General features: G+C 61.5%; 3 protein-coding genes across 4 annotated transcripts in view; all 3 read right to left on the bottom strand.

Annotated features, from left to right (window-relative positions):
- Nucleotides 1-2,694: 2,694 nt before the first annotated feature.
- LOC139678347 (keratin-associated protein 12-3-like) lies at nt 2,695-3,105 on the bottom strand. Its single transcript, XM_071569104.1, has one exon. The coding sequence runs from the start codon at nt 3,103-3,105 to the stop codon at nt 2,695-2,697; it is 411 nt and encodes a 136-aa protein (XP_071425205.1).
- A 701-nt stretch (nt 3,106-3,806) lies between these two features.
- On the bottom strand, nt 3,807-7,350 carry CHRNA10 (cholinergic receptor nicotinic alpha 10 subunit). The gene is made up of 5 exons (XM_071573947.1): nt 7,290-7,350; nt 6,666-6,811; nt 6,147-6,301; nt 4,976-5,508; nt 3,807-4,456 (listed from the first exon to the last, which is right to left on the bottom strand). Exons 1-5 carry the CDS (start codon nt 7,348-7,350, stop codon nt 3,972-3,974), a joined length of 1,380 nt encoding a protein of 459 aa, XP_071430048.1. The 3' UTR covers nt 3,807-3,971.
- Nucleotides 7,351-9,044: 1,694 nt separating this feature from the next.
- NUP98 (nucleoporin 98 and 96 precursor) overlaps nt 9,045-26,252 on the bottom strand; it is a 42,993-nt gene continuing 25,785 nt past the window's right edge. Inside the window, exons 21-33 of one of the 2 annotated variants that reach the window (XM_071567700.1) lie at nt 24,359-24,535; nt 23,034-23,184; nt 21,240-21,660; nt 20,220-20,449; nt 18,978-19,268; nt 17,387-17,544; nt 16,339-16,482; nt 14,948-15,090; nt 14,230-14,451; nt 11,553-11,794; nt 11,281-11,435; nt 10,748-10,859; nt 9,045-9,447 (exon numbers count right to left, since the gene is read on the bottom strand). In XM_071567700.1, coding sequence (XP_071423801.1) covers nt 9,257-9,447; nt 10,748-10,859; nt 11,281-11,435; nt 11,553-11,794; nt 14,230-14,451; nt 14,948-15,090; nt 16,339-16,482; nt 17,387-17,544; nt 18,978-19,268; nt 20,220-20,449; nt 21,240-21,660; nt 23,034-23,184; nt 24,359-24,535 — 2,637 coding nt within the window. In that variant the 3' untranslated portion in view covers nt 9,045-9,256. The remainder of the gene's footprint in view (nt 9,448-10,747; nt 10,860-11,280; nt 11,436-11,552; nt 11,795-14,229; nt 14,452-14,947; nt 15,091-16,338; nt 16,483-17,386; nt 17,545-18,977; nt 19,269-20,219; nt 20,450-21,239; nt 21,661-23,033; nt 23,185-24,358; nt 24,536-26,252) is intronic. The other variant, XM_071567709.1, reaches the window with a different exon arrangement.

Here is a 26,252-nt window from a genome sequence, read left to right as displayed (position 1 = left end):
CCCTGGAATCCCCACCTGCATCCCCTTCCCTGGAATCCCCACCTGCATCCCCTTCCCTGGATTCCCCCCCAGCTTTGCCTCCAGCCCATCCCTCTGCCTGCTGAGCACCCCAACCAGGTGCCAGCAGAGGATCCCATGGGAGCTGCACTGTGGGATTGGGCAGGAGCTGCCCTGGGTACATCCTGAGAAACACGAGTTGATTATTAAGAAGTTTTCTGACTCTGGGATTTTTCCCCAGCAATGAGTGGAAGCCACAAGACAGGAGATGCAGTGCTGGGAGCAGCAGAAACACACTGAGGTGCCCAATGCCCAATGCCCAGTGCCCAGTGCCCATTGACAAGTGCCCAATGCCCAATGCCCAATGCCCAATGCCCATTGACAAGTGCCCAGTGCCCATTGCCCATTGCCCAATGCCCAATGCCCAATGCCCAATGCCCAATGCCCATTGACAAGTGCTCAATGCCCAGTGCCCAATGCCCAATGCCCAATGCCCAATGCCCAGTGCCCATTGACAAGTGCTCAATGCCCAGTGCCCAATGCCCAGTGCCCAATGCCCAATGTCCAGCTCCAGGGCATCCTGAGAGTTCCAGATAACCTCAGGCAAGGCTTCCTGGAGCTTATGGAACCCCTGGGCAGCTGCCCTGGGATGTGTCTGCTGATCTCCTGCCCTGCCCACGCTGCTCCTCTGGCCAGGCCCTCACTGCCCTCGGACACCTGGAATTGTGCTGGATCCTGAGCAGGAACCACAGGTGGGTGAGGCAGGAGCAGCTCCTGCGCCCACCCCAAAGCCCCACAGGGTGCTCCACATGCCCTGCCATGCACACCATGGCATCCACCCTGAACCAGCTCAGCCCAGCCCACCCACACTGTGTGCCCAGCTCGCCCACCCACCCAGTGTGCCCAGCCCACCCACCCACACTGTGTGCCCAGCCCACCCACACTGTGTGCCCACCCACCCACCCACACCGTGTGCCCAGCTCGCCCACCCACCCAGTGTGCCCAGCCCAGCCACACTGTGTGCCCAGCTCGCCCACCCACCCAGTGTGCCCAGCCCACCCACCCACACTGTGTGCCCAGCCCACCCACACTGTGTGCCCAGCCCAGACACACTGTGTGCCCAGCTCGCCCACCCACACCATGTGCCCAGCCCAGCCCACCCACACCGTGTGCCCAGCCCACCCACACTGTGTGCCCAGCCCACCCACCCACACCGTGTGCCCAGCCCACCCACACTGTGTGCCCAGCCCAGACACACTGTGTGCCCAGCTCGCCCACCCACACCGTGTGCCCAGCCCACCCACCCACACCGTGTGCCCAGCCCACCCACACCGTGTGCCCAGTCCACCCACCCACCCAGTGTGCCCAGCCCACCCACCCACACTGTGTGCCCAGCCCAGCCCACCCACCCCCAGACTCCTGTCCTGCAGCCCAGCAGTGACCAAGATGAGCTGCAGCAGCACCAGGATCGTGTTGCCATCGGCTCCCCCGTGGTGAAGGTGTTGAGGTGCCTCATGGCACCGTCCTTGGCACTCCAGGTCTCCAGCACAGGCCGGGGATGAACCTCCCCAGGGACCTGTGGGGTCCCAGTGATGGGATCCCAACTCTGCTGGGGTGGCAGAGGCTGAGGGGGTGGCAGAGGCTGAGGGGGTGCCCATCTGTGGTGCCCAGTGCCCCATGGCCCCGTTACAGCCCTTTGTGACAGCGTGGGGCACACAGACCCCCTTTGTGACATCTGACTGCCAGGTGACAAAGGGACACATCACCTTTGGGACCCCCCCAACAGGGCCAGGCAGCCGGTGCTGTGCAGCTGCAGCTCCCCAGGGAGTTCCAGAAGCCACAGGAAGCATTTCCCAAGGTTCATGCCAGGCACTCTTTGAAGGGCAGTGCACAACTGGCACAGCACAGCTGGCACAGCACAGCTGGCACAGCACAGCTGGCACAGCAGCAATTCCAGAGAGGGACCTGCAGTGTGGGCCACACTGAGGAGCTGATGGAGCTGCCAGGACTGCTGCGGGATGGGGACTTTCCCCGGTGCCCTGGAGCAGAACTGCTGAGGCTGGGCATGGACAGTGCCAGGGAAGAGGACAAGGAGGGCACCGGAGGATGCAGGAGCAGCCCCACGGAGCTGGAATGCAGCAGATCCACAGCCATGGCCTGGTTCATCCCCAGGGAAGTGATCCTGAACTCCACAGGGTCTGGCACCAGCAGCAGCAGCACCAGCAGCAGCAGCACCAGCAGCAGCCTCCTGGACCTGGCACGCAGCATCCCTGCCCCAGACATGTGGTGGGGCCCAGCCAAGCCCAGCCCCGGGCAGTGGGTGCCCCTGGGCAGGGCCCATGGAGGGGCACCCCGAGGGTTCCTGGGCAAGCTCCATGCCTGGCTGAGGAGACTCCTGGGAGTGTGGTGGAACCGCCACGTCCCTCCCTGCCGGTGCCACCTGCCCTGATGTCCCGGTGCTGGTGATGCCACAGGGCCCAGAAGAGCCAAAGGTTTCAATCCTGAGGTGCTGAGCCCCGTCCAAGATACAAACAACATTCCCAGCCCTTCTGACATGCCTGGAAGGACATGGGGTTGGTCAGGCAGGACCTGACCCTCACAAACCCACCCTGGGGTGGCCTCACCCCCCAGGCACCTCAGGCTTTTTCCTCATTCTTTGTCTCTACGTTCCCTGTCCCCCAGCAACAAATAAAAATATCACCCAACCAAACCAGGGGTACCGATGTTGGGGGTACCGATGTTGGGGGTGCAGCTGTTGGGGGTACAGATGTTGGGGGTGCAGATGTTGGGGGTGCAGATGTTGGGGGTACCGATGTTGGGGGTGCAGCTGTTGGGGGCGCAGATGTTGGGGGTGCAGCTGTTGGGGGTGCAGATGTTGGGGGTACAGATGTTGGGGGTACAGATGTTGGGGGTGCAGATGTTGGGGGCACAGATGTTGGGGGTGCAGCTGTTGGGGGTGCAGATGTTGGGGGTACAGATGTTGGGGGTACAGATGTTGGGGGTGCAGATGTTGGGGGCACAGATGTTGGGGGTGCAGCTGTTGGGGGTGCAGATGTTGGGGGTACAGATGTTGGGGTTCAGGTGTGGGTGCAGGGGGACACTTCCCATGGAGCCCAGCTCTGTGGTGCTGCAGAACTGCTGTCCCTGCCCCTGCTGGGGTCCCCCAGCCCAGGGGGACAGCAGAGCTTTGCTGCCCTGGGGCCAGGCAGGGTCCTGGAGGGGGTTCCCACAGGGCAGGGGCTGCCACGGGCTGGGCTGGGTGGGCACCACTGGACCCTGGGACTAACCTGCCCTGACCAGGGTGGGCAGCAGCTCCAAGAGCTCCTGCCAGGCCGCACATCCCTCCCCACAGGGATCCCACATCCCTTCCCCCAGGGATTCCCACGTGTCTCTCAGCCAAGGCCTGGGGGCCGATCCCTCCATCCCTCCCTGGGGGCCGATCCCTCCATCCCTCCCTGGGGGTCGATCCCTCCATCCCTCCCTGGGGGCTGATCACTCCATCCCTCCCTGGGGGTCAATCCCTCCATCCCTCCCGGGGGCTCATCCCTCCATCCCTCCCGGGGGCTCATCCCTCCATCCCTCCCAGGGCCACCATCCCTGGCCAGCCCGGAGGGAGCCGGTGCTGCTCCCAGGCAGGAGGGGCAGGACACGCATTCCAGCTTTATTTCCAGTTTGCCAGTGGGATGCCATGCGGGCTGTGGGTGCCCTGGCACAGACAGCCAGGACCCCCAGCCCCGCAGCTGGGGCGGGTCCTGCTGTGGAGTCCTCCCCCCGGCAACGGTGCAGCTCCCACCCTGGGGCTCTGGGGGTTCCAGGGACACTTTGGGATGGCACCGCTCCCATGGGGCACCCGTGGCCACCACCAGCTCTGGGGGCTCAGGCGCACTTTGGGATGGCACCGCTCCCGTGGGGCACCGCCGGCTCTGGGGGGCTGAGGGCAGGGGGTACCTCGGGGCAGAGGGTCCGCAGGGCCGTCAGGCAGCATTGCCCAGCACCAGCACGCTCATGAGGAAGACCATAAGGAAGAAGACCCACATGAAGAAACGATCCATCACCTTGGCCACCTTCTTCCACTCGCCGGTGCGGCGCTGGTGGGCGCGGTGGCGCCGGAAGCAGCCGGCGATGTAGCCCACGTTCCTCAGCAGGGCATCGTGGTGGCACAGGCAGTGGTCCCAGGGGCAGCCCCCGGCCGCGGTGCCCACCGCCCCCTCCCCGCGGCTCTCCCACGCCCCCCCAGCATCGCCTCTGCCCGCCCGCCCGTCCGGTGCCCGCTGGGGACTCTTGCAGCTCTCGCCCACCTCGTAGACGCAGCAGAGCCGGGCCATGTGGTGGAGGATGAGCCGCCGTGCCCAGGGGGGCACGGGCCGGGCCCCCGGCCCGCAGTGGTGGATGTTCATGATGAAGATGGTCAGTGCAGTGGAGGCCGTGATCATGGTCATGGTGGCGATGTAGTATTTCCCTGCACGGGCACGGGCACGGGCACCACGCTGGAGGGTCCTCACCCAACCCCACAGCCCTCCCCCCTGGCAGGGGGTCCTCACCCCATCCCACAGCCCTCCCTCCCTGCAGGGGGTCCTCACCCAACCCCACAGCCCTTCCTTCGATGCAGGGGGTCCTCACCCCACCCCACCTCACCCCACAGCCCTCCCCCCTGGCAGGGGGTCCTCACCCCCACCCCACAGCCCTCCCTCCCTGTAGGGGGTCCTCACCCCCACACCACCCCACAGCTCTCACCCTCCTGCAGGGGGTCCTCCCCCCCACCCCACATCCCAGCTAGTCCTGTACCCCCACCCCACATCCCAGCTAGTCCTGTTATCCCCACCACCCATCACAGCCCTCCCCCCTGGCAGGTGGTCCTGCACCTCCACCCCACAGCCCTTCCCCCGGCAGAGGGTCCTGTATCCTCGTCCCTTGCCACAGCGCTGCTCCCCGGCATGGGCACAGTCCCCGGTGCCGAGGGAGGCGCCGCGGAGCTCACCGATGAGCGGGACGCTCTCCGAGGGTGGCATGCTCTCTGCCACCAGCAGCTGGAACACGGTGAGCGCCAGCAGCACCGTCACGCCCAGCGACACCTTCTCGCCCGAGTCTGCGGGCAGGTAGAAGCCGAGGGGCGCCAGGAAGGACACCAGGATGCAGGGCAGCAGCAGGTTGAAGATGTAGAAGGAGGCGCGGCGGCGCAGCAGCAGCGTGAAGGTCACGTCGGGGTAGGGCTCGGAGCAGCAGCCGTAGGTGATGACGTTCCGCGTGGCCGGCATGCCCAGCACCTCCCACTCCACGTTCTCCACGAAGTCCGTCAGGTCCCCGCTGTCCAGCCGGTTGCGGAGGTCGATCTGGTTGCCGTTGTAGGTCCAGGAGCCGAAGGTGAGGCGGCAGCGCTGCCCGTCGAAGGGGAAGTAGGAGACGTCCACCTTGCAGGAGCTCTTGGTGATGGCGGGCGAGTCCCACATGATGTGCCCGTCCGAGCGCAGCACCACGTTGGTCTCCATGGAGCCCCCGAAGTGCTCGTCGGCGCTGCAGGAGGAGGGAGGGACGGAGGGGGAACGGCCGTGGGGCTGAGGTGGCCCCCGAGCTAAGCCACGTCCCCTCCCCGTGTCCCTTGAAGGCCCCGCTGTCCCCACGGTGGGTGTGGGGTCAGTGCCAGGCACAGCTCTGGCTGCTGCCACCCCCCGGCCCTCCGTGTCACAGCTGGTGTGACCAACCTCCCTGCACCACCCACGGCAGGACCCTCCTGCTCCCTCTCCACAGGCAGCCCCCCAGCCACAGCCTGAGCCCCCTGGTTGGCACTGCCCGGTGCTGAGCCCCAGCCGCAGCCTGAGCCCCCCAGCTGGCACTGCCCGCCGCAGGCTGAGCCCCAGCCGCAGCCTGAGCCCCCCAGCCACAGGCTGAGCCCCCCGGTTGGCACTGCCCGGTGCTGCCCCCCAGCTGCAGCCTGAGCCCCCCGGTTGGCACTGCCCGGTGCTGCCCCCCAGCCGCAGCCTGAGCCCCCCAGCTGGCAGTGCCCGGTGCTGCGCCCCAGCCGCAGCCTGAGCCCTCCAGCTGGCAGTGCCCGGTGCTGCCCCCCAGCCGCAGCCTGAGCCCCCCGGTTGGCACTGCCCGCTGCAGGCTGAGCCCCCCGGCTCTGGGGGCACCGGAGGGCCCAGCACACCCACTTGTTGTAGAGGATGATGTCGGGCCGCCACACGAAGCTGCTGGGGATGCGGATGCTGTCGATGCCGTCATAGTCGTCCTTGTCCCAGGTCAGGTGGGCGTCCAGCCAGGCCAGGCGGACCCACAGGTAGGAGGTGAGGACCTGGTTCCTCTCGTCCTGCCGAGGGGAGAGGGTGGGCACGGGGTGATGGTCCCCGGTGCCACCCCCACCCCTCAGCCCCCAGCCTGGTCTCTCTGAGTGTCCCGAGGGGCTGAGCTGGCTTTGAGGGGTCGTGCTGGTTTGGGGAGGTTGAAAGGTCTGAGCTGAGCTCTGGGAGTTCACGGGGCTCGAGCTCATTGAGGGGGAAGGTTGTGTTGAGTTTGGGGGGTCTCAGCCGTCCTCAGGCGGTCTGGGCTGACCCGCGGCAGCTCTGCTGGGTTTGGCAGGGACTGGTTTCAGGGGCTGAGCCTCGGCGCGGGGCGGAGCGGGACCCAGCGGGGCAGAGCCGAGCCCGGTGCCGGTGCCGTGCCCGGGCACTCACCATGTCGATGATCTGGGACAGGGTGACCTGCAGGGTGACGTTCAGCGCCCGGTCCGTGTCCTCCACGGGGCGCAGCGCGCTCGAGTAGTTGGTGAAGAGGTCGTGGAGCAGCTTGTAGGCGAACCTGCCCTGCGCCCCCCGACAGCCTGAGGGCACCCGGAGCGCCGCTGGAGGGGCCGGGGCGCAGCCCGAGCCCTCCCGGGGGGTCCCTGAGGGCAGCAGGGCAGGGTGGGGAGCCCACCGGCACCCCCGCGCTCCCTCTCCAACAGCCTGAGCCTCGCACCCCCCGAGATGGCCCTCCGTGTGCGGGATGCAGGGAGGGGGACCGGGGGTTGCTCCTCCCGCACCCGCAGTGGGAGGTTCGCACCTGGAATGGGGGGTTCACACTCAGAGTGGAGGGTTTACACCCGCAGTGAGGGGTCCACACCCAGAATGGACGGTCCGCACCCGCAGTTGGGGGTCCGCACGCGGAATGGGGGGTTCCGCAACCGCAGCGGAGGGTCCGCACCCAGTGGGGGCGGTCCGCACGCGTAGTGGGGAGTCCCTATCCGCAGTGGAGGGTCCCCACCCGCAATGAGGGGTCCCCACCCGCAGTGGGGGGTCCGCACCGCCCGCGCTGCTCACCCGGGGCCAGGAGGACGCCGGCCAGGCAGAGGCAGAGCGGCAGGAGCGCTCCGGGCTCCATCCCGCCGAGCAGGTCCCGGGAACACGGCGGGGCCGGGGTGACGTCAGGGCTGGGACAGGCCGGGGGGGGCGCGGCCCCCGCAGGGACCCACAGCGAGGGGCACGGAGAGACCCCCCAGGGCCCCCGGGTGGGAGGCGGGGCGGGCCGGGGTGGGGTCTGGGTGCAGCTGAGCCCCTTTGGGATGGGCTTGGGGCCGAGGCACCGCCGGCAGCCACACGATACCTGCCGGCTGCACCTGCCCGAGCCCCGGGAATGCCCCTTCCAGCCGCACCTGGAGCCGTCGGGACGGTGGGAAGAGCCGAGGACAGAGGCTGCAGCCCCGGGAGTAGAGAGAGCCCCGTGCACAAGTGACACCCCGTTCTCCAGGTTTAGCGCAAGGAGAGGGAAGAGGCAGATCATTCCCTTTTGGTGAGAAGGAAACCCCGAGAGGGTAAGGGACAGGACCCAGGAGACAAACCGGGAGTGGCAGCGGTCCCTGTCACAGCGTGCCGGGGCATTTCCCGCTCCGTCCCCGGGGAATCCAGAGCATCCCTGCCGGCCCCGCTCCATCCCCGGGGAATCCAGAGCATCCCTCCCGGCCCCGCTCCATCCCTGGGAATCCAGAGCATCCCTCCCGGCCCCGCTCCATCCCTGGAAATCCAGAGCATCCCTCCCGGCCCCGCTCCATCCCCAGGGAATCCAGAGCATCCCTCCCGGCCCCGCTCCATCCCCAGGGAATCCAGAGCATCCCTCCCGGCCCCGCTCCATCCCCGGGGAATCCAGAGCATCCCTCCCGGCCCCGCTCCATCCCTGGGAATCCAGAGCATCCCTCCCGGCCCCGCTCCATCCCTGGAAATCCAGAGCATCCCTCCCGGCCCCGCTCCATCCCCAGGGAATCCAGAGCATCCCTCCCGGCCCCGCTCCATCCCCAGGGAATCCAGAGCATCCCTCCCGGCCCCGCTCCATCCCTGGGGAATCCAGAGCATCCCTCCCGGCCCCGCTCCATCCCTGGGGAATCCGCCGCCTCCCGCTCCCCCGGCGCCTCCTGGCACCTTTCCCACGGCCCGCCCCGGCGGCAGATGCAGAGCGGTTTTGAGGCCGGAGGTTTTGTTTCCAGACAGTGAATTATTCATCCCCAGCCCGTGTCCCGGCGGGCCCGGGGCCGCACAGACCCAATTACAGTAATGGAAGGAGGCGAGGCCAGAGGGACCCGGCTCCTGGACACGGACAGTGGCACCTGAACTGCCACTGTGTCGTGGGCAGGGACACCTCCCACCAGCCCAGGCTGCTCCAAGCCCTGTCCAACCTGGCCTGGGACACTCCCAGGGCTGGGGCAGCCACAGCTGCTCTGCCCACCCTGTGCCAGGGCCTGCCCACCCCCCCAGCCAGCAATTCCTTCCCAATATCCCATCCAGCCCTGCCCTCTGGCAGTGGGAGCCATTCCCCTTGTCCTGGCCCTCCAGGGCCCTTGTCTGAAGTCCCTCTTCAACTTTTTTACAAGTCACTTTCAGTACCAAAAGGCCACAGTCTGGTTTATTTGGGCTCCCACGACCGCCCTTCCTCCAGACAGGGCTGACTTTTCCTCCCAAGGCTCTGAGGAGCCTCCCCTGATCCCCACCACTGTCAGACAGTCCCAGGTGAGCTGTGCTCCCACCAAGGGGACACATACCTACACACCCAAGCCCACCCTTACAAAGCAAAGGAACCCGTGGGAATACTATAAACATTTTATTTATTGTTTTCAAAAAGACAGGAAAATAATCTAGAGAATTTATTTATACTTTTTTAATAAAAACCTTTCAATACTCCTCATGCATGAAGATGTTCTGTGGCCACAGGGCAGGAAATCGAGGGAACAGCAGCTGCTCGTCCCAGCCAGTGCTGTGCCAGTCCCTGCCAGCTCCTCCCAGCCCACCCCAGGCCGGGGTCAGTGCGTGCCCACGGCCAGCTCCCGCAGGTAGGCCTGGGTGAGGCCCCGCAGCTCCTCCAGGGCGTAGTCCTCGGGCATGGGCAGGCGGCCGATGTGCGGGGCCAGCAGGCGCAGGGGCGGCTCGGCGGGGTGGCCCTGCTGCTGACTCAGCACCGCCCGCAGCACGTTGGCCACGCGCTTCGCCATGTCTGCAACACAGGGGGGCGCTGGGACAGGGGGCTCCCGGCAGGGATGGGGCGCTGGGACAGGGGGCTCCCGGCAGGGATGGGGCGCTGGGACAGGGGGCTCCCGGCAGGGATGGGGCGCTGGGACAGGGGGGCGCTGGGACAGGGGGCTCCCGGCAGGGATGGGGCGCTGGGACAGGGGGCTCCCGGCAGGGATGGGGCGCTGGGACAGGGCAGGGCGTTGGAACAGGGGGCTCCCGGCAGGGATGGGGCACTGGGACAGGGGGCTCCTGGCAGGGATGGGGCACTGGGACAGGGGGGCAGGGTGCTGGCACCGAGAGCTCCCGACAACCCAGCCCGGCAGGGATGGGGCACTGGGACAGGAGAGAGCACTGGGACAGGGGGCTCCCCGCAGGGATGGGGCACTGGGACAGGGCAGGGCGTTGGGACAGGGGACTCCTGGCAGGGATGGGGCACTGGGACAGGGGGCTCCTGGCAGGGATGGGGCACTGGGACAGGGGGGCAGGGTGCTGGCACCGAGAGCTCCCGACAACCCAGCCCGGCAGGGATGGGGCACTGGGACAGGAGAGAGCACTGGGACAGGGGGCTCCCCGCAGGGATGGGGCACTGGGACAGGAGAGAGCACTGGGACAGGGAGCTCCCCGCAGGGATGGGGCACTGGGACAGGAAAGAGCACTGGGACAGGGCAGGGTGCTGGCCCCGAGAGCTCCCAACAACCCAGCCTGACAGGGATTGGGGCACTGGGACGCTCAGCTGGAGCAAAGGAGGCTCAGGGGGCACCTTCTGGCTCTGCAATCCCTGCCAGGAGGGGGGAGCCAGGACAGGGGGTCGGGCTGTGCCCCAGGGCACAGGGACAGGAGCAGAGGGCACGGCCTCAGGCTGGGCCAGGGAGGTTGAGGTTGGACACTGGGCAAAATTCCTTCCCTCAAAGGGCCAGGGGGTGCTCAGCCTGGAGAGAGGGAGGCTCAGGGGGTGCCTTCTTGCTCTCTGAATCCCTGCCAGAAGGGGGGAGCTGGGGCAGGGTTGGGTTCTGCTCACAAGGAACAAGGGACAGGACAAGGGGAAACGGCCTCAAGCTGTGCCAGGGCAGGGTTGGGGGGTCCCTGTCCCTGGAGGGATTTAACAGCTGTGTGGATGTGGCACTTGGGGACATGGGTGAGTGGTGGCCTTGGCAGTGCTGGGGAACAACTGGACTCAATCTTAAAGGTCTTTTCCAGCCTCAGTGACTTTGGGGCACACCTGCAGCCCAGGTGGCAGCCCGGCTGTGGCACTGGCTGTCCCAGGGGCGGGGATGTCACGGTACCTGACTGAGCCAGGCGGTCCTTGGCGTTGTGGCACTGCAGCTGCTCTATCCTGCTGCACAGGGATGTCACTTTGGTGTGTAACCGCTCCAGCTCGTAGGTGGAACAATCCAGCTGGAAGCAAACAGGACAGTCAGCTGAGGCAGCACAACCAGAACCCCGAGGCCTCAGAGCCAAACAACCCACCAGGGAACACTGCTCACCAAAACCTGCCTGAATTGGACACTGCAGTGGGGAAAGGGGAGGCCTGGACCAGAGTTGGATGGGACAGACATGGAGACTGCTGGGTTTGTCCCTTCCCTTCCCTGATCACTACCACACCCCCACATAGCATGTTTGCAGAGCAGAGCCCACCCCTGGTTGTGACAGCAAATACCAAACCCTCACTTTCAGAGATGCCCCATGTTCTGTTTGAAGTGTCTGCCACAGGGAAGCACCAACTGCCCCTCAGGAGTGAGGAGCAGCTTATCCTTAGAGCTAGACTCGGTGTGGGCTTCCCCACTGCAGGGAAATACTGCCCTGGTTGTACCATCACCTGCTGAATCCTGTCCAGCATCTCGTTGACACGGATGTAGTCGAGGTAGACCAGCCCCGCCAGCTCCCAGTCCTGGATGAGCGAGCTGCGCTCCGGAGGGGACAGGTCCTCCAGGAACCCCTTCAGGTACTTGTAGTTCTCGTTGATAATTGCATCTGCAGAGAACAGGGCTCAGAACAGAGGCCACCCCACGGCAGGAACACCCACAGCAGTAGGGGACAGGACTGTCACCCCTGCCCTTGTCCCCCTCTGCCCCAGGGCCACACACCCACCTGAGGCCAAGTGCCTCACAACCAGCTTGTGGCACTGGTTCCAGTGCCCAGCCTTGAACAGGAAAAGGGCTTCCTTGTGCCTGTCACCCTCCATCCGTGCCCGAATGGCCTTGGCCTCGTGGATCCACTGTGGGGGGACGCAGAGCCTCTGTGTCAGGAAGGTCTCCTTGGCCCAGGACTCGGGGGTCTCACCCAGGACGCAGTGTCGGCTCAGCAGCTCCCGCACGGCCTTCTCCCTGGAGCTGGGACAGAGCACAGCGTCACCCCACTGGCACTGCTGCCACCCCAGCTGGCACTGCTGCCACCCCAGCTGGCACTGCTGTCACCTCAGCTGTCACTGCTCCCCACCACCCCAGCTGGCACTGCTCCCCGTCACCCCACTGACACTGCTGCCACCCCAGCTGGCACTGCTGTCACCCCAGCTGGCACTGCTCCCCGTCACCCCACTGACACTGCTGCCACCCCAGCTGGCACTGCGTCACCCCACTGGCACTGCTGCCACCCCAGCTGGCACTGCTCCCCGTCACCCCACTGACACTGCTGCCACCCCAGCTGGCACTGCGTCACCCCAGCTGGCACTGCTGCCACCCCAGCTGGCACTGCTCCCCGGCACCCCACTGGCACTGCTGCCTCCCCAGCTGGCACTGGTCCCCGTCACCCCAGCTGGCACTGCTGTCACCCCAGCTGGCACTGGTCCCCGTCACCCCACTGGCACTGCTGCCACCCCAGCTGGCACTGCTCCCCATCACCCCAGCTGGCACTGCTCCCCGTCACCCCACTGGCACTGCTCCCCGTCACCCCAGCTGGCACTGCTGCCACCCCAGCTGGCACTGCTGCCACCCCAGCTGGCACTGCTCCCCGTCACCCCAGCTGGCACTGCTCCCCATCACCCCACTGGCACTGCTCCCCGTCACCCCAGCTGGCACTGCTGTCACCCCAGCTGGCACTGCTGCCACCCCAGCTGGCACTGCTCCCCATCACCCCACTGACACTGCTGCCACCCCAGCTGGCACTGCTCCCCATCACCCCACTGACACTGCTGCCACCCCAGCTGGCACTGCTCCCCGTCACCCCAGCTGGCACTGCTCCCCGTCACCCCAGCTGGCACTGCTGTCACCCCAGCTGGCACTGCTGCCACCCCAGCTGGCACTGCTTCCCATCACCCCACTGGCACTGCTGCCACCCCAGCTGGCACTGCTCCCCGTCACCCCACTGGCACTGCTGCCTCCCCAGCTGGCACTGCTGCCACCCCAGCTGGCACTGCTCCCCGTCACCCCACTGGCACTGCTGCCTCCCCAGCTGGCACTGCGTCACCCCAGCTGGCACTGCGTCACCCCAGCTGGCACTGCTGCCACCACCCCAGCTGGCACTGCTCCCCGTCACCCCACTGGCACTGCTGCCTCCCCAGCTGGCACTGCTGTCACCCCAGCTGGCACTGCTCCCCGTCACCCCACTGGCACTGCTGCCTCCCCAGCTGGCACTGCTGTCACCCCAGCTCGCACTGGTCCCCGTCACCCCACTGGCACTGCTGCCACCCCAGCTCGCACTGGTCCCCGTCACCCCACTGGCACTGCTGCCACCCCAGCTGGCACTGCTCCCCGTCACCCCACTGGCACTGCTGCCACCCCAGCTGGCACTGCTCCCCGTCACCCCACTGGCACTGCTGCCACCCCAGCTGGTACTGCTCCCCCTCACCCCAGCTGGCACTGCTCCCCCTCACCCCAGCTGGCACTGCTCCCTGCCACCTCAGCTGGCACTGCTGTCACCCCAGCTGGCACCGCTGCCACCCCAGCTGGCACTGCTCCCCGTCACCCCACTGGCACTGCTGCCACCCCAGCTGGCACTGCTCCCCGTCACCCCACTGGCACTGCTGCCTCCCCAGCTGGCACTGCTCCCCGTCACCCCAGCTGGCACTGCTGTCACCCCAGCTGGCACTGCTGCCACCCCAGCACGAGGACACTTCAACACAAGGAGCAGGGGCTGGAAGGAGGTGGCCCTCAAGGTCCCTCCCAAGCCCAACACTCGGGGGTTCTATGGGCAGTGCTGCACTGGGATAGTAAGAAATGCTCAAAGATCTGATGAATTCCTCCAGTGCAGGTCAACCACTGAGAAATCAGCACTGGTGTTTTGTAACATCTTAAATGTTGTCAACATAAGAACTTTTTTAAGTCCAACCCAGGCCCCTAAAAGTAACATTCAGGCTCGATTTGAAGTTCTCACTTGGAGAAAATGGTACTGCAATACATTAATTTGTGTTGGGAGGGACCTTAAGGCTCATCCAGTCCCACCCCCTGCCATGGGCAGGGACACACCATTAGGGGGAAATGGTTCCCACTGCCAGAGGGCAGGGCTGGATGGGATATTGGGCAGGAATTGCTGGCTGGGAGGGTGGGCAGGCCCTGGCACAGGTTGGGCAGAGCAGCTGTGGCTGCCCCATCTCTGGGAGTGTCCCAGGCCAGGTTGGACAGGGCTTGGAGCAGCCTGGGCTGGTGGGAGGTGTCCCTGCCCATGGAATTAGATGAGTTTTAAAGGTCCCTCCCAACCCAACCCATTCTGGGACTCTCTGACTCTCACAAGTGGCATGGAATTCTCCAGGTGCACAGGTTGCTGTGGGAGAAGCCACAATCAGCAGAGGTCTCTAAACCAGACTCGTGTCTAGGCAGAAAGGGTCACTCACTGCGTGTCGGGCTCGTGCAGCATCACGAACACAGCCCACTCCCACAGCCCCTCGCTCTCCAGCTGGGCAGCAAAGCTGGAGTTGAGCACCCCCCGGCTCTGCTGGGACAGGTGGCTGTAGTTCAGGGCCTGCAGCACCTCCCACAGGTGCCAGCTGAGGCGGAAATCCAGCGGGTCACACGTCACACTCCTGGGGTCCAGCAGCTGGTCGAGGTCGTAGCACCTGCAGGGGAAAACACTGGTAACAAACTGTGCCCACAAAATCAGAGACTGGGGCTGCTCAGCTCCTTCCCTTCACCCACCTCCAATGCTCCACACGCCATGTATGGGGTTTACAGCAATGTGGGAGTTTGGTCTTTTTAAAAAGAAAAATAATAGGAGGAACTGTTACAATTCTTTTGAGCCTGCAGCCAGCCTGTCCCCCCTTTTCCTCTGCAGATTTCTCAATGCCAAAGAGGCAGCTCCAGAGAAGCCTCACTGCACTCTTCAGACATAGAGAGCACCTAAAAAGCCACAAATGTGCCCCAAAGCTGAGGGTTCCCCATCTCCACCACCCCCAGGTGTTACACTGCCACCACCTTCTGCCGGGGGTACATGTGGGGCTGAATCTGGACTGCTCCAAGTGCTTCAGGTTGACTTCATACCCTGCTTTGGGAACTCAGAAGTCACTGACTGATCGTGGGTTTTCTAAATACTGTTTGAACCCTTTGCCCCCTTACCTGTCGCTGTAGAGCTTTAACAAATGGAAGCAGACATCTCTCAGGGGCCTTCCTCCATTGTCATCTTCCTCAACAACACACCCAGAATCCTCCAGGTACGGAGGCAGAGGGCAGCAGGCGTACTTCTCACACTCTGAGGTGTTCTGGGGGAACAGTTTTAACAGGAAGTTTAAAGATGATATTCTGAACAGAACTGAATTCCAGAGCTCAGCAGGCTCAGGAGAATCTGTCTGTTCCAAAGCAGGTGCAACCAACCACACCTGCAGCTGGAATTCCCACAGAATTACTGACCAACGTGGAAAACCCGAACCCAAAATGCTTTGGCAGGTTCACGTTTCACACTGAGCTCTCACAAGCCACTGCCTGAGGTACAGCCAGCTCTGACCCACACAGCCTGTATTGCTGAGGGATTTTATAGCTGGAAAGCTGGTGCATTCCTGTGAACCTTCTCTCTGTAGCTAAACAGAGTCTGGACAGCCAAGAGCAGCACTGAACACACCAAGTCAGAACAGTTTTACAGGGGATCCCTGAAGTTCAGTATTTTGAAGTGCTGAACCCTTTATTCTGACACACTGTACAGACAGAACTCTGAATCCTGAAGCAAAACATCAGGGACAGGTTCCCAGACGTGCTGCTGTGCCTGGGCTGCTGAAGCACCAGGATGGAGGCTGAGTTGGCTTTAGTTAAATGATTAAACACGTTTTCCAGCACAGCCCTTTGTCCTCTGCACGGAGCTGAGCTCTGCACAGCAAACAGGGCTCTGCATAATGCATGGGGCCAGCCTGGGCTGGGGGACTGTCTGTGCTGGGGACATGGGGGGTACCCACAAGGCTGGGGCAGCACAGGCTGTTGGGCACTGCAGGAAGCTGAGGATTCATGAACCCAGTGGGAAAACAGGCTGGCTGGCTCCCATGGCCTTCCTGCTGCTGGGCACTGCCCCTCTGCCTAATTCTGTCCAGCTGTCAAACACCTGGAAACACTCCACCAGTGGGTCATCTTCTCAGAATTTATGATGCTGTAGAATTACACAGTGGTTTGGGTTGGGAGAGACCTTAAAGCCCACCCAGTGCCACCCCTGCCATGGCAGGGACACCTCTCACCAGCCCAGGCTGCTCCAAGCCCTGGCCTGGGACACTCCCAGGGATGGGGCAGCCACAGCTGCTCTGCCCACCCTGTGCCAGGGCCTGCCCACCCTCCCAGCCAGCAATTCCTGCCCAATATCCCATCCAACCCTGCTCTCTGCCAGTTTGAAGCCATTCCCCTTGTCCTGTACTCAATCCCACACTCAGCCCCTCCACAGCAATAGCTGGGTGCCCACAGGAGCCTTAGTGCAGCACCAGACAGTTGGTGACACCCTGAGAGCCACCTTTGGGCAGGTGTGAGTGACCCACCTGGAAGGCTGACTCGTACATGGCCAGAGCCCTGGAGATGGAGGCAGTGGGAGGCAGGAGGTACCAGAGGTGCACGGCCACGCAGCGCTTCCAGTCCAGCAGCGAGCACACGTTGATGCTGATCCTCTCTGAGAGCTGCCACACCTGGAACAGCCCAGGGACACAACACACACTGCCTGGGTGCTCCAGGTGTGCCACAGCCCAGTGACACATCACACACTGCCTGGGTGCTCCAGGTGTGCCACAGCCCAGTGACACAACACACACTGCCTGGGTGCTCCAGGTGTGCCACAGCCCAGTGACACATCACACACTGCCTGGGTGCTCCAGGTGTGCCAATGCCACACCTGGACAACAGCCCAGGGACACATCACACACTGCCTGGGTGCTCCAGGTGTGCCACAGCCCAGTGACACAACATACACTGCTTGGATGCTCCAGGTGTGCCACAGCCACACCTGGAACGGCCCAGGGACACATCACACACTGCTTGGGTGCTCCAGGTGTGCCACAGCCCAGACACACATCACACAGCTCTTGGGGCACTCCAGGTGTGCCACAGCCCAGTGACACATCACACACTGCTCAGAGCACTCCAGGTGTGCCATAGTCACACATCACACACTGCTCAGAGCACTCCAGGTGTGCCACAGTCACACATCACACCCCCCTTGGGGCACTCCAGCTGTGCCACAGCCCAGTGACACATCACACACTGCTCAGAGCACTCCAGCTGTGCCACAGCCCAGTGACACATCACACACTGCTCAGAGCACTCCAGGTGTGCCACAGCCCAGTGACACATCACACACTGCTCAGAGCACTCCAGCTGTGCCACAGCCCAGTGACACATCACACACTGCTCAGAGCACTCCAGCTGTGCCACAGCCCAGTGACACATCACACCCCCCTTGGGGCACTCCAGGTGTGCCACAGCCCAGTGACACATCACACACCCCCCTTGGGGCACTCCAGGTGTGCCACAGAGGGGGTGGCAGTGCTGGGCAGCCCCGGGGCGGTGGCAGGGCGGGGGGCAGGTGCCACTCACGGGTTTCCCGGCGAGCAGGGCGAAGATGCGCAGCCGCTCCTCCTGGATGAAGCGGTCGGTGTGCAGGCGGTGCCAGTCCACCAGCTGCATGGTGAGCAGGTCCCGCACGGGCTGGCTGCCCGCCAGCTGGGACAGCAGCAGCGCCAGCCGGTGGTCACCTGCACGACACACCACCATCAGGTACAGCCTCCCCCCTGCTGCTGCCACGGGGAGCTTGTTTGGAGGAGCTTTGACCAGCCCACAGCTGGGATTTGGGCACAGTTTACAATCACAGAATGGTTTGGGTTGGATGGGATTCTGAACTCATCCAGGTTCAACCCCTGTTCATGGGTAGGGACACCCTCCACTAGACCAGGCTGCTCCAGCCCCTGTCCAACCTGGCCTTGAACACTTCCAGGGATGGGAAGTCCACAGCCCCAGTATTTCTTATGAAATAAACCACTCCATAAACAGTGGCTGGGAGAAGAGGGGCAGGGGGAGGAAACAAAGGAACAGGAAGAACAAAGTCCCCCAAGGAGACAAATGCTCCGACATAAACAGGGATGAAACTTGACATAAGGCACTGAAAATACAGGTTTTAGGCCACATGTGAAGTGGCTAAACAGAAGGTCAATTAAAAAGAACATTCATTAAAAATACAAAGGGGTGACTATGGAAAATCCCAATTCTAAATGCAATCCTGCAGCACTTCCTAAGTGTGGGGAGCTGACAGAGCTGTGAATGGGAGCAGGGACTGCAGCAGCAGCTCCCCCCAATCTTCTGGGCCAGACTGGATGGGCCTTGGAGCAACCTGGGCTCATGGAAGGTGTTCCTGCCCACAGCAGGGAGTGGAATGGGATGGTCAAATCTTTGAGGTCCCTGCCAACCCAACCCATTCCATGAGTCTGTGATGGCTGCCAAGTGTTATGGGTTTAGCTGGTGCAGGCCTAAATTCAGGCTTTAGATTTCAGAGTAGACCTGAGACTATCAGCTGACTTGAGCTGGGCTGGGCCAGCTGACAGGTGACTATTACTGGCCAATGGCATTCTAGACCATATTCCAACATCATCTCAAAATATAAAAGCTGGAATGGGGGAGTTTCTCAGTTGGCATCATGGCCACAGTCCTGAGAGGACGAGCTGCTGCTGTGGGGCTGTGCTGGGCCTGGCTGCTGCCACTGCTATTCACATTTTGGTTTAGTTCAGGGAAGTAGAAACATATTATTGCTATTCTCTTTCTGTTCTTTGCTGGGAGTCTTTTGAGGTGCTTTATGAAACAAGAGTAATGAGTAATGAAATCAGTTTTCGGTGGGAGGTAGAAAATTGTTGTTATATCCAACTTGTGTAAGTGTGTGTGATATTGTAGTTTGCTTTTATCTTTTCTGTATAAATATATATAATTAGTTTAAGTTTAAACTTGTCCTGAGTTTCCAGGGTTTTTTTTTTCCTTTTCTCAGTATAGGGAGGGAGGCTGTGACTCTGTACTGGGCAGCTGGCACTTTGCCAGCTCAACCCAAGACACCGAGGGAACACTCCACATGGAGAGCACCAGAACTCCCAGCACCCCCAGTTCCAGCCCTCTCCGTGCATCTCCTGGGGCTCTGGCTGCTCACCTGCCTGCTGTGCCAGCCTGCAGGCCTCGCCGATCCTCTTGCCCGTGAGGCAGCTGAACACGGCGTCGACGTGGGCGCCGTGCCGGGCCGCGGCCAGCTCGGCGTCGATGCGCGCGGCCGCCGTCCGTGCCAGCCAGCGCGAGAAGGCGCGACGCCGCTCCAGCGCCAGCACGTACTCGCTGGGCTCCTCCAGCCGCGCCTCCAGCTCCGGCAGCCGCCCCCACAGCGCCTCGCACAGCGCCCAGGCCAGGCACCAGTGCTGCACCACGGCTGGGGACACACAGACACACCCTGTGACACGGCTCCTGTCAGCAAAACCCTGCAGGTGCCCAGGGAACGAGTGCACATGGCACTGAGTGCTCTGGGCTGGGGGACAAGGTGGGCATGGGGCACAGGGTGGGCTCCAGGGGCTGGCAGGGCTTTGCCAAGGTGGGCATGGGGCACAGGGTGGGCTCCAGGGGCTGCCAGGGCTGTGCCAAGGTGGGCATGGGGCACAGGGTGGGCTCCAGGGGCTGGCAGGGCTGTGCCAAGGTGGGCATCGGGCACAGGGTGGGCTCCAGGGGCTGGTAGGGCTGTGCCAAGTGGGCCGCAGGCACAGGGTGGGCTCCAGGGGCTGGCAGGGCTGTGCCAAGTGGGCCGCAGGCACAGGGTGGGCTCCAGGGGCTGGCAGGGCTGTGCCAAGGTGGGCATCAGGCACAGGGTGGGCTCCATGGGGTCCGGCAGCCGCCCCCACAGAGCCTTGCACAGTGTCCAGGCCAGGCACCAGTGCTGCACCACAGCTGGGGACACACAAGCACACTCTGTGACACGGCTCCTGTCAGCAAAACCCTGCAGGGTTCACCGTCCCACTGTGCCTGGCAGGGGCTGCCCAGGGAGGTTTGGAGTGCCCAGCCCTGGAGGTGCCCGAGGCAGGACTGGCCGTGGCACTGAGTGCTCTGGGCTGGGGGAGAAGGTGGGCATTGGGCACAGGGTGGGCTCCAGGGGGCTCTGGGCTGTGCCAAGTGGGCATCGGGCACAGGGTGGGCTCCAGGGGCTGGCAGGGCTGTGCCAAGGTGGGCATCGGGCACAGGGTGGGCTCCAGGGGCTGGCAGGGCTTTGCCAAGGTGGGCATCGGGCACAGGGTGGGCTCCAGGGGCTGGCAGGGCTTTGCCAAGGTGGGCATCGGGCACAGGGTGGGCTCCAGGGGCTGGCAGGGCTGTGCCAACCCAAATGATTCAGTGAAAAGAATCGTTCCCTACTCACTCTCTGCCACAGCGGGATCCTCGGACGCCTTCCTGGCCCAGTCAGCATAGTCATGGATAGCAGCCACGCCGGGGTTGGGGGCCAGGAGAGGACAGGGCTCATCCATATGGATTGTGGTGTGCTTCAGCTTTATCTCCAGAGGGGTGAGATACAGCTCCTTATCCCTGTCCATCTTCCGTTGTTCCAAGCTCAGCTTTTCCACATGAACCTTGAAAGGGGATTCTGTGAGTCTGGAGGGAAAAAAAAAAAGAAGATAAAACAAGTAGTAAATGTTCAGAATACTCTCCATGCAACTGGGGCAACTCATCCTGCAGCTTGTCTTAATTAACACCATGACATGATCCAAAGTCAACAGCCACGTATGGAGACCCTGGGGACAGTCTGGGGCTTGGAACCAGGCTTTGGAATCCTGAACAACCTGGTCTAGTGGAGGGTGTCTCTGCCTATGGCAGGGGGTTGGAACATGATGGTCTTTAAGGTCCTTCCCAACCCAACCCTTCTGTTTATTTGGGAAATAAACCTTAATGAGCTCTCCAAAGGTAAAGAGCACACCTTTTTACCACAGCTTGTTCCCTCAGCACTCTGGATATGCTGGAGAACATCCAGACAAGCTTTTCAGAACACTTAAATGGTGGGACATGTAGCTTAATTCCACTGTAGTCCAGGCATGGAGACCCAGAAAGGTCTGTGTGCTGCTGGATGTACAGGCAAAATGGAAGGCAAGCCTGGAATTCAGAAGCTGAGCAACTTCCTTAGGCAAGGCAGGATGTCCTCAGGGAGAACCAACAGGGACAACTTTAACTTTTTCCTGGGTGACAGTGCTGTTTATTTGGTAAAAAAATACTCCTCTTAATAAGATATTCCCAGATTTGACAGACCGATTTTGGTGGAGAAGGGATGTAAAGGGAATCTCAAACTACCACACAGGGCAAACACCATCTTGCACCACTCCTGCATGTCAGAAGGCGCACTGACCAAGACGAGGGGTGTCAGACCCATCCTGAGGACAGCACTACTCACGATTTGGGAGCCACAGGAGTTGGCAGGAATCCGAATTCCACGGGCTCGCACTGAAGATCTTCCGTTTCGCTCACCCCGCTCAGCTGATCTCCACAATTGACCAGCGTCCAGTTGGGCCCCCAACCAACACGGAAGGAGCGCCCCATGAAGAGCCCCATGTCCATCAGGAGCTTCCCTTTTCCGTAGGTGATGGAGCGCTCCAGAGGGACGAGCCCGCGCTGCCGGCGGACACCCACTGTCTTCACCTGCACCTCGGGCACCGCCGGGGGCACGGAGAACACGGAGGCCAACGGAGACGCCGCCGACCACACGGCAGCACGAGGGGGACTGTCCAAAGTCCTGGGGCCCTTGGCATCCGGCACAGCAGCACTTGGTGGTTGGGAAAGGACACTGGCAAACTTGGATTGCAGCAGCCCAGCAACTGGCAGGGAGAAGCAGGAAGGACACCTCAGTGGAGGGCACTCATGTGACAGGGGACAGTTGTTTTCACCGTATTCCAGGACTTCTGGAGCAGCCAGTGGGAGTGTTTGGATTGGGTGTGGTGGGAACTCAGGGCTCAGTGTGATGGTCTGTAGTGCTGAGACCCACAGGCCCCCAAGCCAAAGGACACACAGGGTGTTCCCACAGGACAGCAACAGCCTCACCCAACACCGGCAGGTCCCGAAGGAGTCACTGATTTAGTCAGAATTAGGACATCAGAACAGAAGGACAAGGGGGCACGAAGGGCTCAAGCTCTGCCAGGGGAAATTGAAGAGCAGAAAAAAATCCTTTGCAGAGAGAGTGCTCAGGCATTGGAATGGGCTGCCCAGAGAGGGGGTGGATTCCCCATCCCTGGAGGGTTTTCAGCTGAGCTTGGCCGTGGCACTGAGTGCCATGATCTGGTAAAGGGACTGGAGTTGGACCAAGGGTTGGACTTGATGATCTTGGAGGTCTTTTCCAACCCAATCCATTCTATGATTCTGTGATTCTATGGATGTGGCACTGAGTGAGAATCCACCACATCTTGATCCAACCCCACTGTGATCACCAGCCCAGGGGACTGAGTGAGAATCCACCACATCTTGATCCAACCTCACTGTGATCACCAGCCCAGGGCACTCCGTGCCCTGGGCTGGTGATCACAGTGGGGTTGGATCAAGGGTTGGACTTGATGATCTTGCAGGTCTTTTCCAACCCAATCCATTCTATGATTCTATGAAGGGGGGGACAGACACTGACTAGCAGGGCTGACACTGAACCCACAGACACCTCAGGTCTGTCCCTTCTAATGGGCTTTGAATTAATTAACTAACACATCTGAATTAATGGCTTTCCTCCATTAGGAAGCATGTTCATGCTTCTTACCAGAAGGATTCCTCAATATTCCCATGGAAAGCACCAGTCAGAGGAGGCACTGGGTGTGAGGGACAAGGGTTGGGCAGTGGGGGGCTCAGGCAGGGGCTGCCTCGTGCTGGGCACAGCTGGTGGCCCTGAGCCCATCCAGGGAGCTTGTGGCACCCCCAAACTAAGGTGCAAAGTTGTTGGTGCCTCTGTCAGATCTTAAACCCCACACAGGCATGGAAAAAACCCCAAGAAGATAAAAAGTGAAAAGGGCAGTGCAAGTGTCAGAGGAGGAGGAGGAGGAGAAGGTACTCAGGCACTGGAGCAGGTACTCCCCCCAGAGCCCTCGGGGCAAGGCTCGTGCTGGGGCAGGGAATGGACACAGGAGGAAGGAGTGGCAGGAACTGGGATCCTGGGATTTTGCCATGCTAAAATTCAGATCTTTCTTCACACATCGTGGGTTTCTCACCATACCTGAGTGTCTTTTCTGTCCTTGTGATTTTGAAATGGGGAGCCTTGGAGAGCAGATCTCTTGGGAAGTGTCCACTTTCACAGGCTGCTTCCCAGGATAATCCAGGATCAAATCCAGGTCATCATCATCAGCAAGCAAGGACGCTTTCATGATCTGAGCATGTGGGAAGACAAGGCAGCACATCAGCAACCCTTCTCTCAGCAGCAGCTCCCTGAGCTCATCAGAATAGCTCTTCCCACTCAAAATAACTCCCACACACAGCACACGACCAAACAGCACACTCATGGCTACAAATATTCCAAGGAACAGCAGAGGCACAGCTCAGGATGTCACCTGATGATAAGGTTTTACAACTACCAGTTCAATCAGTGCACAGGACTGGTTAGGGATGGGGGTGACATCCCAAAATAATCCTGATTTCTTAGCTCTGTCCACTTCTTTTTCAGCTTAAGGAAGACCTTCAGGACTATTTGTTATTACAGGGAGAAGCCAGAGAGTGTTCATGGTACTGTCCTTCCATGGAATGGCAAAGGCCTGGAGTGCCAGGACATGGGGAAATGGCTTCCCCTTGCCAGAGGGCAGGGTCAGATGGGATATTGGGAAGGAATTGTTCCCTGGGGCTGCCCCATCCCTGGGAGTGTCCCAGGCCAGGCTGGACAGGGCTTGGAGCAGCCTGGGCTGGTGGGAGGTGTCCCTGCCCATGGCAGGGGTGGCACTGGGTGGGCTTTGGGGTCCCTCCCAAGTCAAACCTTCTGTGATTCTATGAAACACAAGCACAAGACCAAACCCCAAATCAGGACCAGTTATCCCAACATCTTGTTCTCCACCAGCTGGGCTCAAGGCAGTCAGTCTGGTATTAGTTCAGCTTATCCCACTGCCCACACTCCAGAGTTCCAAAGTCCCAGTTCTGGCTTTAAGGCGTTATTTCTGCACTGAGCTTTCTTTCCATGTCCCCAGGGTTTCCCACAGGAGCAGAGCCCTGGTGTGGGAATTCAATCCCACTGCAGGTGTGATGCCCAGTTCATGACAAGGGGCTACACAAACACTGGGGAGGGAAATGCAGCCCTTGGGAAGTGATTCCCAGCATGGGCAGCGAAATGCAGCCCTTGGGAAGTGATTCCCAGCATGGGGAGGGAAATGCAGCCCTTGGGAAGTGATTCCCAGCATGGGGAGGGAAACGCAGCCCTGGGAAGTGCCGATTCCCAGCATGGGGAGGGAAATGCAGCCCTGGGAAGTGCTGATGTCCCCACCACTGGGCAGGGAAATGCAGCCCTGGGAGGTGCCGACTCCCAGCTGCCCTGGGGGTGAGGCAGTGGCAGACACTGACCTGCAGCACGTAGGGGTTGATGCCCCGGGTGCAGGCGATGTGGGTGGAGGCGGGCACGGCCTCCTGCTCCTCGGCCAGGCTGTCCTCCCCGAAGGGCTCCTGGGGCTGCTCCTGGGTGATGTCTGCCATGTCACTGTCCAGCTCCACCACCCTGCCCAGCTGCTCCAGCGCCGGCGGCTGCGGAGACAGAGGCCACGTCACACACCCACAGCTCACACCCTTGCCAGGACAGAGCACCTCAGAGTTCCAGCAATCACCTGCGAGCGCGGCAGAGCGTCCCCTGGGTGTGCCAAGGCTCCACACCAAGGTCAGGGCTGGACACAGAACCTTCAGGGTGTGCCAGTGACAGGAAAGCTGCAGTCCCGGCTTAGAGGTGCCCTCCTGGAGTTTAACCAGTTCTGCCATTCGCTTTGGAAACTGTTCTTCAGCTTTCCAGGTCTCATCTTCCCAAGGAAGGGAGAGGTCTGGGTGTCCTGCCTTCCTCCCCTCCTCCCCCAGAGTGCATCCCATGCAGTACCAAGTCAAAACATGGAGTCCACATTCCACAGAGAACTCAAATGGTTACTGGGAGGGTGGGCAGGCCCTGGCACAGGGTGGGCAGAGCAGCTGTGGCTGCCCCATCCCTGGGAGTGTCCCAGGCCAGGCTGGACAGGGCTTGGAGCAGCCTGGGCTGGTGGGAGGTGTCCCTGCCCATGGCAGGGGTGGCACTGGGTGGGCTTTAAGGTCTCTCCAACCCAAACCATCCCATGATTCCACAGCTCTGACCACTGTCACAGCCTGTACCTCTGCTCAGCTCACTGACTGGGACCCGAGCTCCAGAGTACTGGTCTGGCTCCAGTTTAACCATCCCACGGCTCAGCTACATGTCCTGGGAAGGCCTCCTGCTTCCAGCTTCCTTGCTTCCCAGAAAAAACAGTGGAGAGCACTGAAGTGATGCAAATACAGGAGTGCAGAAACAAAGGCAGGGAGTGCCCTGGAATCAGGGAGCACATTCCCAAGGCTGTGCTTAGCTCAGCAGTCAGGCAGGGACTGGAATAGAGGGTCTGAGCTGAGGCAGACAAAAATCAGACCAGGGGGTCTGTGAAGACAGAGTGAGTGGCAGACATGGAATGTGAGCATGGCCCAGCGTGTGGAACAGATTTACAAGTCAAAATACAGTTACAAACACCCAAGTTTCACTGCTCCCTTCATTGGGTTTTAATGCAGCAGGTCCCTGGTGTAACCATTCCCTTGCAACTTTAATAAATTCATTAATATTCAAGTTAGCAAGGGAAGACAAAAAACCCCTCAAGTTTAGCTCCTAAATGCTTCCTACAGCCCAAATAATGCCATTTTCAGATGTGTCCCACACCAAGGGTTGGGCAGCTTTCAAGCCATGCTGTGTCATTTCTCAGGGGTTTGGGAAACAAAACATTTTTCCTACTTTCAGAAATTAAAACCTGAGCTAATGGTATGGAAGTCAGAGAGGTTAATGAACCCAGAGGGGTTTTTAAGTACACTGGAATGTGTAGGACAGGTTTGAATATGCCAGAGATACTCCCAGTATTTCTGAGTGTTCACAGCCTCAGCTCTGGTGCCATCCATGTGGACACGAGGCAGGAAGGGGAGCTGAGTGAGGCTGTGGGACAGTGTGAGTGTGGCTCAAAATGCAAATAATTAAGGATGCCCACGGTGTTAATTAGCCCAGGTCCCAGCAGGGGGGTTAGAACAGCAGCTGGACACTGCTCTGGGATGAGCAGAGGTGGCAGCTCACCCGGTCTGTCCCACAGCAGCAGGCCCTGCCCTGGGAGCAGAGCTGCTGGACAGTGATCAGGATCCCCAGAGCCCCTTGAACCTGCCCCACAAGGGGCCAGCAGAGGTTCACACTGGATATCAGGAAAAATTCCAGTTAGAA

Source organism: Pithys albifrons, chromosome 1 (genome assembly GCF_047495875.1).
Source record: "Pithys albifrons albifrons isolate INPA30051 chromosome 1, PitAlb_v1, whole genome shotgun sequence".
NCBI classification, from domain to species: Eukaryota; Metazoa; Chordata; class Aves; order Passeriformes; family Thamnophilidae; genus Pithys; species Pithys albifrons.
The sequence above is the reverse complement of the archived record's forward strand: the minus strand, read 5'-3'. Positions and strand labels throughout refer to the sequence as shown.

Excerpts from the sequence above, each read along its gene's own strand:
- CHRNA10 (XM_071573947.1), bottom strand. The coding sequence starts at position 7,350 with ATGGAGCCCGGAGCGCTCCTGCCGCTCTGCCTCTGCCTGGCCGGCGTC. Across the intron at positions 6,812-7,289 it reads CGGCGTCCTCCTGGCCCCGG|GCTGTCGGGGGGCGCAGGGC; the intron begins GTGAGCAGCGCG and ends GGGTGCCCTCAG. Across the intron at positions 6,302-6,665 it reads TGTCCCAGATCATCGACATG|GACGAGAGGAACCAGGTCCT; the intron begins GTGAGTGCCCGG and ends TCCCCTCGGCAG.
- LOC139678347 (XM_071569104.1), bottom strand. The coding sequence starts at position 3,105 with ATGGGAAGTGTCCCCCTGCACCCACACCTGAACCCCAACATCTGTACC.